Here is a 15,041-nt window from a genome sequence, read left to right as displayed (position 1 = left end):
TGCAGTAGCATGGTGAGAGGCTGGATCAAATCTTTATCTGTGATCTGGTGAATGGTCTCTTGGATCTTTGTCCAGAAGGGGACAATGACTGTGCAGCTAAGTTCATGGATCTTATTCCCTAAACTGCAAGCATTTGTAGACATGACTCTAAGCTTATCATTTTTTAACACACTTGCTACAGGCACCTTCTGTCCTTGTTTTGGGGGGCAATTGGATTGATGTTTTATCACCCTTTTGCTTCCCTCCTAGTTTAAATACATCCTAGCAAAACCTCAGAACTGCTCGCTGAGAACATTTGTTCCCTTTTGAGAAAGATGCAAACCATTCCAAACAGAGCTACCATGAGAAATTATGCCAAATCCTTGCTCCTGACACCAAGCCACAAGTTAAAGTCCCTAATACGCATTTGCCTGTCGTTTTGAGTGATATGCACAGGCAGAACTTCAGAGAATGACCGTGTGGAATCAACCTGCCGTAAATCATTGGCAAAAACACTGAAAACTTCCTTTACTTCTGAAACATTCCACAGTGCTGATTGTCCTTTTGAGATATGTGCGGTAAATTTTCTATATGTTGATGGCTGCTGCATTACTTGTCTTTGATTTATGGCCATGTTTGTTCACAATATGAAATCATATTACATTTTCTTCTGGATATGTTTTCTCCAGGAGTGATTCATTGACCAACATTTATTTCTTGCTTGTTTCATTTTGATTTTTGGTACATTGTTGAAGAGTTTATGTTCTACTCAAATTGTTGCGGGATTCCTCAATAATTTCTTTCCTATGTTCTAATTTGGTTGTTTGATTCATTGTTTAAATGCTATATGTTTCTCTGTACTGTTTTTTTTTTTTTTTTTTGTTTTGTTTTGTTTTGTTTTGGGGTTTTTTGATCCGCAACTCGAAAGAGGAAGTGCAAGGGGAGCGTGGGACTGATATGAAGTTTTTTTTTGTTATCTGATTGGTTATATTCCTGAATAATTTGTGCTGCTGTGGAGCTCTAGTGAAGAGAGACTTAAGCAAAATATATGCCTGTCATTTCTAAATTTAGGAGTACGGGTTCACTAAAGCTGGCATAATCTAAAATCTAAGATCAGTAATCAAGATGAAGAGAGAGAACTGGGGCTGTACACAGTGGAGTTTCAGTTGTAATGGGCCTATTTTTGGCCTGGAACTTGAGCCCATCTTGAGTCCATCAGCCCATATATTAATCCATTATCCATTAATAACATTAGTATATTTTGAGTCTGTAGTGCTCAAATTTGTACATGGATATTCTAATTGAGCTGCTCAAGTGTACATGGTTTGTTCATATACACCCACTCCTTTATATATCCCCAAAGTAAGTAATCGTGAGCTAAAAGGTCCAGCAAATGTGTCAGCCAATTAATCTGTGAATACCTCGCAATAATCCGCACACCGAACAGTTGTCTCAGGCGGTCCATTGTGGCCCAGGCTGTATGCAGTAGCCCCAGCCTATTGAAACCACATTTTAGAATGGCTTTCCGCTTTTCGTCAAATTAATGGGCCTGCTGTTTTGAAAATAATTTCCTCTATTTTTGCTCTTTGTTCCTTCGTTAAAATTCTCCATGATGCGTTTCCCAAGACTCCGTTATAATGTACCTACAACAAAAAAATTGAACTACTAACAAATTGGTTATTTACCTTTTAAATACTCAGAATTTTGTCCCACATCTAATAACTTCTAATTTATTATAAATAAAATGCAAAACAAAATGGGGGGAGTGGGGAGAGGGAGCACATTGTTTCACAGTAAATTAAATGTATTAAACTGTTATGTTGTACTTTGTAAATGAGGACAAATACATGTGTATGATTTCAGTTTATTTGTGGTATTTACAGGTCACAAAAAACAAGGAGTAAATTACAATTTCAATGTGGCACAATCTGTCTGTATTTTTATTTTTTATTTTATAAATCTCATGTGTGCCAGTGTAAAATAATTAGCTTAATTTTACTCCGGAGTATAATAACCCATATGTATACCTTTGCAAAGTAACAATCGTAATCCTATTCCTAAGCCTAAACCAAACCCAATTCAAAGTCTAACTCTAATCATAACTTTACCTTAATCTTAACCCTAATCATAATCTCAATCCTAACCCTACTAATATTGTTCGGAATTTCCTTACTAATTTTAGCAGAGGGATTTTCATTGCTGGCCCTAATCCTAAACCGAACCCTAATTCAACACACAATCCTAATACTAATCCTAAACATAGTCTTAAAGGATCACTATAGTGTCAGGAAAACAAAGCGGTGGCGCTGAAGGGCAAGCGCATTCAAGCTGTCAATAGGAAATCATTTCTCAATGCTTTCCTATGGATGCTCTGCGTGATGATGACATAATAATCTTCCAGCGTCGCAGATGCGCCTCTAGTGGCTGTCAGGAAGACAGAAGACAGCCACTAGAGGCTGGCTTAACCCTAAATGTAAATCCTCTGAAACTGCTATGTTTGCATCTGAAGGGTTAAAACCTGAGGGACCTGTCCACCAGACCACTTCATTGAGCTGAAGTGGTCTGGGTGACTATAGTGTCCCTTTAATCTAATCTTAAACCCTAGGGTTTCCATCTCCTACTATCAGTACTGATATTTGCAGAGGGAATGCCAAGCTAAAACAGAGAGTGTTATGTTGCCTCCATCTACTGGCTGTTATCAGTATAACATGCAGATACCTATTACACCCTATTACACTGAAATTAAAAGAAAACTTTAGTACCAGGAATACAAACATGTATTCCTGACCATATAATGTTAAAAACACATGCATGGTCCCTGGTCCCGCTTTAATAAGTAAAAACTGACGCTTTTTTTTGCGCCATTCAAACTGCACTGGTTCCGCCCTTGATTCGCCTAATTGGCTGACATCATCACTCTTGCATTTTAGGCCTCTAAACATTCTTAAAGGGACTCTATAGGCACACAGTCCTCTTCACCTCAGTTAAGTGGTCTGGGTGCCATGTCTCCTCCACCCCATTTTTATACCTGCAGCTGAAAACATGCTGTTCTGTAGGAAAATCAATGTTTTCATTGCAGGCCTTACCTGTTTCTAGTGGCTGTTAGTTTGAAGGGCTTTTACAAAATAGTGTAATAAAAATCCACTATTTCTTTCAGATGGTCTTCGTGTTTTGCCACACATGCACACCAGCCTCCCAATGCTATTACTATAGTAAAGCATTGGATTGGCTGGGAACATTAGTCTTTAATGAGCTTAGCCAAGGAGGTGGGACGGCAGTACAGAGACTAGCACTGCTAGGAAGACATGGTGAGTAATAAATGGAGCCGGTAACCTAACTAGATAGAAGAGCACTATAGCATTGGGAATTCATGTTTGTATTCTGAATGCTATAGTGTTCCTTTTAATCGGTATAGTTAAAGAGCTAAAGCAGTGTTTTCAACTGATACAAACAAATATAAGCAACTGTGTGGAGTGTGAAATAAACATATATATATATATATATATATATAGGCAGGTATATAGTTAATTGATGACTGCCCCCACAATTGTAGAGCTAGGAGCTGTTCTAGTAAGGCTGAGATGATATAGAACGCAGAACACGGAGGATTCCAGAAATAGTTGTAGAATGAGAACTGAGATACAGGAAGGAAACCAGTTCAAATACAGTTATAAAAAGTGAACTGAACTCACATATGGGAAAGTGAATAAACAGAACCAAAATAAGGAGAGAGTTAACCATAAATAAGGGGATGTTCTGCAATTGTAGCTCATGTATTTGGTTTTGTGAAGAGCATTGGACACTCTATCTCAAACATGCTTACCAATATAGAAATACATATCTCTATAAAGTGCCACTATGTATGTTTTTTGTTTTTGTTTTTTTTCTCTTTCGTAATCAGAAACCAGCTGGTTAACGGCTCAGTATAACTGAAATTATGAAATATAGCCTTGAATCTCAGCAGTCAGTCGATGCCCACAGGAACATGATTTATTTTGGTGTATTCCTTCAGATGCTGAGATTAGGATAGAAACTAATGAGAATCAAAGTCAAAACCGAATTAACCTCCTTAGAGCCCCAACATGGACGTACTTTTTAATTTAAAAATATTAAAATGTTTAGCGCTGTACACCACCTCCGCCGATTGTTCCGTGGTCGTGCATGGTACTAGCCGCAGAGTTGATGGTATAAGCCAAAATAGAAATCTCCTTTTGGACTTGCTGCCACCTCAACTCCTGGTTTGGGTCGTGTTCAATATCAAACATTGCTGCTGCCAGGCCAGGAAAACTGGAGGCTGCGTATTGATTGTGCTGATTAGGGGCATAAATCACGTGCCTGTGGAGTGAAAATCAATTAAATAAAATGAAAACTTGGCTCAACCAAACAGATGAAGCATGTGCTTTAGCTGTGTGCGTTTCTCTAATTCTAAACATAATTTAGTGCAGTATTCAAATTATTAGGAATGTGTCATACATAACCTCCTTAATCTTACTTTCATTAGTTTGGTTTCCTATGTTTAGCTAACATCCTTGATCGAAGAAATATATGGTTTTGTGCTAAAATCTGTTTACGGAGTATAGAAGAAGTAAAATAGGGGAAATCAGAGGAATATTGCTGTTCATTTAACGTTTATTTGCGTCATACAAAGGAAAGAGCAGTAATAGGAACCGAACGTATAAAGGATCAATGGACTTGTTTGAAATCTGATCATAACAAACATTGACATGAATGTGAAAGTTGTCTTTTTTTTTTTTTTTTTTTTTATCCTATCTGAAGCCCAAAATAAATTGTTTTTTGACTGATAGTTCAGCAATTTTTTACACTCTTTTTTTTGTTTATTTTAACTTTGTCTAAGCTGCATGCATCAAACATTGATGTATAATACCCATTTATTCACACGTTTAGAAGGGATAATAAACACCAATACTTAGTTTAGTATTCTCAAAACATACTGTGTGTGACTTTGGCTCAAGTTGGATAGGTAATGGGATGATGCCATGGTTAAGGTACAATGGATGGCAGAGGTTCATTGACATGTTAAGTGATATGAAATCTTAATGGGACACTATGCACCAAAACAACTTATCTAAATTAAGCAGTTTTCGTGTATAGATTATGCCCCAGCAGTCTCCCTGCTCAATTTTCTGTGATTTAGGAGGTAAATCCCTTTGTTTACGCAGCCCTAGTAACACCTCCCTGCATGTGACTGGCACAGCCTTCCTAAACACTTCATGTAAAGCGAGTTCTAATGTTTTAACTTCCTTTATTACACAGTCTGTGTAAAATAGAATTTCTTACTCCTTCTCTGTTAATAGCCTGCTAGACCCTGCAGGAGCCTCCTGTTTGTGTGATAAAAGTTCAATTTGCAGAGCAGGAGATATAAACTTACTAAAGTAAGTTAACATCTGATTGAAAGTGAAATCATATTGTCTCATGTAGTCTGCATTAGTCACAGCCAGGGGATGTGTGCCTAGTGCTGCATAAACAGAAACAAACGTGATGTAACTCCTAAATGGCTGATAATTGAGTAGTGAGACTGCAGGGGCATATGTACGCCAAAACCACTTAATTGTTTTGGTGCCTATAGTGTCCCTTTAACCCCTTAAGGACACGTGACATGGCATGATTCCCTTTTATTCCAGAGGTTTGGTCCTTAAGGGGTTAAAGTAATGAAATCAATTACTATTGCATTTATAGTTTTTTTTGGTTTTTTTTTGTCAATCTTTGTTTTATTGAAGCATTATGTGTACGTTACAGAAAGGAAGAAAAGGAGAAATATATCAGTGAAAATGCACATGTAGACAGGAAACAATAGCATCGATACATTCTCACATGAGCGTCTGCTTCATTTTATGTTTTGAACGACATTGTGTTATCAAGTTAGATAGGCATATATAATCATTATAGAGTAACATTCGGTCATATTGGCTGACTATGTAAGTAAGATTAAAGGAGTTTTATATTAAATGAGGATTGCAAGCTATTAAACGTTGTTTTTATGGCATACCGTGCTAATCTAGACATGCGTAGAACAGTTCTAGTTGCGCTGATTATATGAAATGTGCTAGTCGTTTAGATGTATGCCTCTGTAGCGTAGTAAAAATTATTAAACAACAAAATAAACGAACAGATAAACAAACAGAAACGTGAATGCAGCTAGACAATTTGCTTGTGACATGTTATTTGCTGGCATGAACAGTTCTGCTGTGTTGGTTAGACTACATGCTATGTGTGATATGAGAGTGATTACCGCTGGGCATTTAGGTAAACTATATAAAGTATTAGACGAATTTAACGGTAACAATGGGTCTGATTCTGAGTATACTGTTAGCAATGGCAGTAAGAGAGCGTCCCAAGTCCTGTTGTGTATCCAGGCAAGTAGCTTGGCAACGGGTATCCGTGATTCCTCACCCGATGCCGCTGGTGTGCTTCAGGGGGTAGTCCAGCGTGATGGTTCGCGGCAGGCACCGACCCTTCCGTTTCTCGCCATGCGGTTTGCGCCAGGCTGGGGTGAGGGCTGAGGTCTTGCTTTTCCGGCGGTTTGCGTGGTTGCGAGCAGTAGACAGCTCTGAGCATGCCGTGGCTTGCAAGCTGCGGTGTTCGGAGGTTGCTGGTGCTGCTGAGTGGTAAGTGGGTCGGGTTTGCTTGGCGGTTTCGCTCAGTTGTGTGCGAGGGTGAGTGATGGTGCTTGGGGAGTTTGCCTTCGCTTCCCGCCATCCGGCTCTCCGGCACAATCTCCGTCTGGAGGCTGTTCTAGGGGCGCGGTGTGAGTGTCTACACAGGCGGCGCCGGGTGGCAGGACGGATCCATGCCGCCATCTCCTTCACCACTAGTTGGAATGACCGACCCCTGATGCGATATTGTGTCCATAGGTTGGTGCAAAGCCGATGGAAAAAATCCTGGACATGTTTAGGTGGCTTTGTAAAGGGTGCTTTGTGTCGCAGGTCTCGTTCGGGCCGCCATCTTGCTTGGGCCCTGACAGGCTTGGTTGGCCGCTGGTTTTGTCGCTTGATTAAGCCGAGTGGCAGGGGTAATCGTCCCCAGCGAGGACCGGGATATCCCCCGCTGGTCCAGAGGGGGGGGGGGTAGCTGGGCCATGTTGGTTGCTCGCTTGTGAGCGGGTCCCGTGCTGGGAGATCGGCCGCCTCCCCCAGGCTTCAGGCTCCGCTCTGGATTAGGCCGCATGGCCGGTTCAGGTAGTTTCACAAAGTTTCGGTGCGGGACAGATGTCATTCTGTTCCCTGTGTGATCCTGTGTCGCTCTCCGGGCACCTTGTGCCACAGGCATAAATATTTCGTTCAGGGTTAGCATTTTTGTGCCCGCTAGTGCAGGAGCTCTCAAAGAGCACGACCGGCCATCTTGGCTGTCAGGCCCCGCCCCCCGCATTTATAGTTTTATGCTGTCCTTTTGTTTTCAAAATTCAGATGATTCATTAGCATTTTTCAAAAATAATTTTTAAAATGTTGGTGTATACATAAGCACGGAAACATGTAGCCCATAAAACTAATAAACAATCTATGAAAATAGCAAGTGAGAAATCTTTTACTGTCAAATGTCTCGGGGTGAAACAAGTGGGAACGTTTCCAGACCTGCTGATGATTTACTAGTTAAATGAAATGAGTTTGGTGTTGTGGAGCATTGTATAGCTTTTCAGAGAACTGCTCTGAGCCTTCCTTCCTATTCCCAGCTATCGTGACTCACACCTTGAAAAGCTGGAAATGTGGAATCTCACACATTCTGTGCTACAGATCACAGATACGTGTAGACCTAGACACTTCCTAGTATTGTTATTAAAATAATTAAGTGATTTCATTAATTATCTCGAACAAAAAGTGAGAGGTCAGGTATGCTAGGTTTAAAGAAACTACGAAGGATTAGATTAAACGTCCAGAAATAATGCATAAAATCATTACAAACGGGTGAATAACATTTTAAAGAAAGCTAGCTAGTTCTCAATGTTTAAAAAAGGGCAGACTTGTTTTTTTTTAATAAAAATAATGAAAATAATCTGTTTTAGTTTCTAGTGATTGCAATGCTGTATTTTCCCTTTCTTTAGGAGCTACTACGTAATGCAAACATGTATTCCTGACACCATAGTTTTAAAATCAATATTTAGGCCCCCGGCCTCCTCTCTTTACTTTGAAAAGGTAATTTTACTCCCCTTTCTTACGGCATCGCTCTCGCTTTGGCTAGCCCCACCTAGTGCTTCTGTGGCTGAGATCCTCAGATTTGACTATCTCAGCCAATACAATGCTTCCCCATGGGAAAGCATTGGGAGGCTATTGTGCATGGGTAGCAACACACCGCGCTGCGTCAAACCACATTTCCTCATAGAGATGAATTGATACAATGCATCTCTATGGGAAACGTTCTAAGTCTCCATGCAGGGTTTGGAGACACTAAATGTCAGCACTGGCAAAGGAAGCACGTCTAGTACCATGTGTGTGGGAGTGGTTCACACATTGAACTCTGTGTGTGGGAATGGTTCACACATTGTACTCTGTGTGTGGGAATGGTTCACACATTGTACTCTGCGTGTGGGAATGGTTCACACATTGTACTCTGCGTGTGGGAATGGTTCACACATTGTACTCTGCGTGTGGGAATGGTTCACACATTGTACTCTGCCTGTGGGAATGGTTCACACATTGTACTCTGCGTGTGGGAATGGTTCACACATTGTACTCTGTGTGTGGGAATGGTTCACACATTGTACTCTGCGTGTGGGAATGGTTCACACATTGTACTCTGCGTGTGGGAATGGTTCACACATTGTACTCTGCGTGTGGGAATGGTTCACACATTGTACTCTGCGTGTGGGAATGGTTCACACATTGTACTCTGCGTGTGGGAATGGTTCACACATTGTACTCTGCGTGTGGGAATGGTTCACACATTGTACTCTGTGTGTGGGAATGGTTCACACATTGTACTCTGTGTGTGGGAATTGTTCACACATTGTACTCTGTGTGTGGGAATGGTTCACACATTGTACTCTGTGTGTGGGAATGGTTCACACATTGTACTCTGTGTGTGGGAATGGTTCACACATTGTACTCTACGTGTAGGAGTGGTTCACATATTGTACTCTGTGTGTGGGAGTGGTTCACATATTGTACTCTGTGTGTGGGAGTGGTTCACACATTGTACTCTGCGTGTGGGGGTGGTTCACACATTGTACTCTGCGTGTGGGAGTGGTTCACACATTGTACTCTGCGTGTGGGAGTGGTTCACACATTGTACTCTGCGTGTGGGAGTGGTTCACACATTGTACTCTGTGTGTGGGAATGGTTCACACATTGTACTCTGTGTGTGGGAATGGTTCACACATTGTACTCTGTGTGTGGGAATGGTTCACACATTGTACTCTGTGTGTGGGAATGGTTCACACATTGTACTCTGTGTGTGGGAATGGTTCACACATTGTACTCTGCGTGTGGGAGTGGTTCACACATTGTACTCTGCGTGTGGGAGTGGTTCACACATTGTACTCTGCGTGTGGGAGTGGTTCACACATTGTACTCTGCGTGTGGGAGTGATTCACACATTGTACTCTGCGTGTGGGAGTGATTCACACATTGTACTCTGCGTGTGGGAATGGTTCACACATTGTACTCTGCGTGTGGGAATGGTTCACACATTGTACTCTGCGTGTGGGAGTGATTCACACATTGTACTCTGCGTGTGGGAGTGATTCACACATTGTACTCTGCGTGTGGGAGTGATTCACACATTGTACTCTGCGTGTGGGAGTGGTTCACACATTGTACTCTGCGTGTGGGAGTGATTCACACATTGTACTCTGCGTGTGGGAGTGATTCACACATTGTACTCTGCGTGTGGGAGTGATTCACACATTGTACTCTGCGTGTGGGAATGGTTCACACATTGTACTCTGCGTGTGGGAATGGTTCACACATTGTACTCTGCGTGTGGGAATGGTTCACACATTGTACTCTGCGTGTGGGAATGGTTCACACATTGTACTCTGCGTGTGGGAATGGTTCACACATTGTACTCTGCGTGTGGGAATGGTTCACACATTGTACTCTGCGTGTGGGAATGGTTCACACATTGTACTCTGCGTGTGGGAATGGTTCACACATTGTACTCTGCGTGTGGGAATGGTTCACACATTGTACTCTGCGTGTGGGAGTGATTCACACATTGTACTCTGCGTGTGGGAGTGATTCACACATTGTACTCTGCGTGTGGGAGTGATTCACACATTGTACTCTGCGTGTGGGAGTGGTTCACACATTGTACTCTGCGTGTGGGAGTGATTCACACATTGTACTCTGCGTGTGGGAGTGATTCACACATTGTACTCTGCGTGTGGGAGTGATTCACACATTGTACTCTGCGTGTGGGAGTGATTCACACATTGTACTCTGCGTGTGGGAATGGTTCACACATTGTACTCTGCGTGTGGGAATGGTTCACACATTGTACTCTGCGTGTGGGAATGGTTCACACATTGTACTCTGCGTGTGGGAATGGTTCACACATTGTACTCTGCGTGTGGGAATGGTTCACACATTGTACTCTGCGTGTGGGAATGGTTCACACATTGTACTCTGCGTGTGGGAATGGTTCACACATTGTACTCTGCGTGTGGGAGTGGTTCACACATTGTACTCTGCGTGTGGGAGTGATTCACACATTGTACTCTGCGTGTGGGAGTGATTCACACATTGTACTCTGCGTGTGGGAATGGTTCACACATTGTACTCTGCGTGTGGGAATGGTTCACACATTGTACTCTGCGTGTGGGAATGGTTCACACATTGTACTCTGTGTGTGGGAATGGTTCACACATTGTACTCTGCGTGTGGGAATGGTTCACACATTGTACTCTGCGTGTGGGAATGGTTCACACATTGTACTCTGCGTGTGGGAATGGTTCACACATTGTACTCTGTGTGTGGGAATGGTTCACATATTGTACTCTGCGTGTGGGAGTGGTTTACACATTGTACTCTGCGTGTGGGAGTGATTCACACATTGTACTCTGCGTGTGGGAGTGATTCACACATTGTACTCTGCGTGTGGGAATGGTTCACACATTGTACTCTGCGTGTGGGAATGGTTCACACATTGTACTCTGCGTGTGGGAATGGTTCACACATTGTACTCTGTGTGTGGGAATGGTTCACACATTGTACTCTGCGTGTGGGAATGGTTCACACATTGTACTCTGCGTGTGGGAATGGTTCACACATTGTACTCTGCGTGTGGGAATGGTTCACACATTGTACTCTGCGTGTGGGAATGGTTCACACATTGTACTCTGCGTGTGGGAATGGTTCACATATTGTACTCTGTGTGTGGGAATTGTTCACACATTGTACTCTGTGTGTGGGAATTGTTCACACATTGTACTCTGTGTGTGGGAATGGTTCACACATTGTACTCTGTGTGTGGGAATGGTTCACACATTGTACTCTGTGTGTGGGAATGGTTCACACATTGTACTCTGTGTGTGGGAATGGTTCACACATTGTACTCTGCGTGTGGGAGTGGTTCACATTTATATATGGATAATGCAAAGCATGCATGTTAGTACAGTATAGCAGTCATGCTCACTAGGGCAACAAAAACCTTTTTCTACATTTCAGTTGTTCAGTTTCATTCTGATGACCGTAACCAACGTCGAGGGATCAGAAATTCGAGTCTGGTACATTTTATTAGAGCACGTGGCTATCTAGATGGGAGAGTGAAAATTGCTTGGTATGGGAAAGCGTCATTTGCTAAAAATATTGGTTTAGTTATGGATTTTTTTTTATTTGTGTGTTTTATTTTTTTTAAAGGGTCTTCTATGTGGAGGCCCTGTTAATCTAGTAGTAAGAGGCAGGGAATTTAAAGAGCAATCCCGATATGCTTCCATGTTTTCTTTTTTTCTTTTTTTTTTTCTTTTTTTTGCACTGTGCTAGTGGAATGTACCTATGAGCTCAAAGACACCCACCAAAATAACATGTATAGATATAATAATTTAACTTTTTTAAGGTGCACAGGCCAAGAAAATGGAAGGGGGAAAAAGGAACATGGTGGCATTAAGAGATTTATTATCTAAATCCAAACTACATCCTGTCTCCTTTTGTTTTAAAAGAGGTGTAAGGGTAGTGGCTAGAGGAAACCATAAGGGGCGTCCCCTGATTTAGGTTTCCTGTAGAATGCCAATGCTATACAGCTTTGAGAGTGGAAACTTACATAATTACCTCATTCCTAAACAATTTCTTTATTGTACTACAGATGTCAATAGTACAATCACTCCATCCCATTCATAAACCATGTATTTCAATCTGTAAGGGAGCAAGAATTCTGGAAAATACGTGGGTTCGCTTCTCAGCACTACACTGGAGCATTTAATGTGAATCTAACATGACTATTATTTGATTATTAATTAAAATGGGACACTACCACTTCATCCCTGTGAATTGTACAGCGCTACGGAATTTGCTGGTGCTTTATAAAAAATAATAATAATAATTGGCTTGGTTGCAGTGTAGAAACTGCAATGTTTTCATTGCAGGGTTAAACACAACTCTAGTTGATGTCTTACCCTGTGAGAATAGAGTCAGACTGTTATTGAATCAAATGCTGCTCATAGAGAGCATTTTATTGGACAAGTGTAGAGTTTTGCTGCTCATGTGTATCTCTTCCCCAATGCTTGTCTGAGAAGCACTGGATCAGACTAGAACGCAGCACTGTTAATTTTGTCGACTAACCATATTTGTCAGATTTAGGCAACTAATATTTTTGAGATTTAGTCGACCAATTCAGATGACTAAAATGCCTTTTTTGTCAAAAGACGATGACTAAACCGAATTGAAATTTGCAGCCAAAATTAACACTGGACACGCAACAAATACAGACCATATTGGGAGACACTCCACACTTAAACATAGAAACTGCCCTGTTACATTACACAGAACTACCACTCTCCATATACAAAAGGTTGATCTTGAGATACCTGCTTAACGCAGCAAAATCACTTATACCGCTACACTGGAAAAAGACAAACCCACCAACCATCGGAGAATGGAGGCAAAAGGTGGAAGAAATACAAACGTCCGAAGCCAAAATAGCAGACCTGCTGGGGAGGAGACACACAGAACAATGGAGACCTTGGTATGTATACATCAAACAGACTGCAACCACTGACTAAACACGAAGGGGGGATCCGTGGGAGGTAGAGGGGTTGCCCGAGCGCATTGGAGGCAACGCTGACTCACCCCACCCACACACACTTACAACCCAGAACCCACCATCCCACCACCCGGATTTCGACAGGAGCAGATCCACAAACAGGGGAGGGACAATACAGGACCCCGAAGAGGGGCAGTCACGTAGACCTGGGAAGGTAGAGAGAGACACGGAGGAGACATCCCAGATGTGGGAAGATGCATAACCTACTACATACACGGAGAGGACGGGACTAACTAATCCTCGGGACATGACACCAGGAAGACAGGGAAACCACCAACACCGGTAACGAAAGCTAACCCTCTCATACCATTAAACACATGGTACGAAAGAAAGAAACACCAGCACACCCATTCAGGGGTTCACTAACATCTTATTTTAACATGAACTCAGCCACATGTAACAAAACTAGACAGGAGCATATAGCAAACCTACCGTGACAACACGCACAACACAGAAGTCTCTGAGATCTAAGCCCATATATAATTACTCACCGAAGCAGACACGGGAACCACAGTTGGGACCAAAAAGTACCCACTATACAAGGAAAATATTACGACATACAAGGCATATATGTATTGGATGACTGCTCAAACCGTCATGTGCCTTAATAAATGATAATGTGAGTACACACGCAATAGTCAGATAAAATGTTGCTTGACATGAAAAAATTGCGACCTGCGAACCGCCACAGTATACAGCAATATCACACACCTGTCATGTAACCTGAACAGTTTGTATGATTGATGGGCCCTGTGAGTCCAAGTCATAGTTTTCTATATTGAAATACCATTGAGAAAAAAAGAAAACCTTTCAATAAACATCGTATTTACAATAACAAATTAACACTGGAACGCAGAAGACTTCAACAGGTCTGATGACAGAAGCAGAGTGGGGGGCTGCTTCAGAAGAATCACAGCACTTTTTTGCCAACAAAAGTGGGTGGACAGAGGTCAGAGCAGCAGTAGGAACTTACAGTCCTGAAAACTTTTATTTTTTTTATTTTTAGGACTATAGCTTCCCTTTTATTGTTAAAACATTACAGTCCTGAAAACTTTTATTTTTTTTATTTTTAGGACTATAGCTTCCCTTTTATTGTCAGAGCAGCAGTAGGAACTTACAGTCCTGAAAACTTTTATTTTTTTTATTTTTAGGACTATAGCTTCCCTTTTATTGTTAAAACATTACAGTCCTGAAAACTTTTATTTTTTTTATTTTTAGGACTATAGCTTCCCTTTTATTGTTAAAACATTACAGTCCTGAAAACTTTTATTTTTTTTATTTTTAGGACTATAGCTTCCCTTTTATTGTCAGAGCAGCAGTAGGAACTTACAGTCCTGAAAACTTTTATTTTTTTTATTTTTAGGACTATAGCTTCCCTTTTATTGTTAAAACATTACAGTCCTGAAAACTTTTATTTTTTTTATTTTTAGGACTATAGCTTCCCTTTTATTGTTAAAACATTACAGTCCTGAAAACTTTTATTTTTTTTATTTTTAGGACTATAGCTTCCCTTTTATTGTCAGAGCAGCAGTAGGAACTTACAGTCCTGAAAACTTTTATTTTTTTTATTTTTAGGACTATAGCTTCCCTTTTATTGTTAAAACATTACAGTCCTGAAAACTTTTATTTTTTTTATTTTTAGGACTATAGCTTCCCTTTTATTGTTAAAACATTACAGTCCTGAAAACTTTTATTTTTTTTATTTTTAGGACTATAGCTTCCCTTTTATTGTCAGAGCAGCAGTAGGAACTTACAGTCCTGAAAACTTTTATTTTTTTTATTTTTAGGACTATAGCTTCCCTTTTATTGTCAGAGCAGCAGTAGGAACTTACAGTCCTGAAAACTTTTATTTT

The 15,041-nt window shown here is 41.1% G+C and overlaps 1 protein-coding gene across 2 annotated transcripts in view; it reads right to left on the bottom strand.

The window, feature by feature from the left end:
* Positions 1 to 3,483: 3,483 nt before the first annotated feature.
* Positions 3,484 to 15,041, bottom strand: part of LOC134583541 (N-acetylated-alpha-linked acidic dipeptidase 2-like) — a 121,337-nt gene continuing 109,779 nt past the window's right edge. For both annotated transcript variants that reach the window (XM_063440488.1, XM_063440489.1), the window contains exon 18: positions 3,484 to 4,314. In XM_063440488.1, the coding sequence (XP_063296558.1) occupies positions 4,098 to 4,314 (217 nt within the window). In that variant the 3' untranslated portion in view covers positions 3,484 to 4,097. The remainder of the gene's footprint in view (positions 4,315 to 15,041) is intronic.

This window comes from Pelobates fuscus, chromosome 13 (genome assembly GCF_036172605.1).
Source record: "Pelobates fuscus isolate aPelFus1 chromosome 13, aPelFus1.pri, whole genome shotgun sequence".
In the NCBI taxonomy this organism is placed as follows: Eukaryota; Metazoa; Chordata; class Amphibia; order Anura; family Pelobatidae; genus Pelobates; species Pelobates fuscus.
The sequence above is the reverse complement of the archived record's forward strand: the minus strand, read 5'-3'. Positions and strand labels throughout refer to the sequence as shown.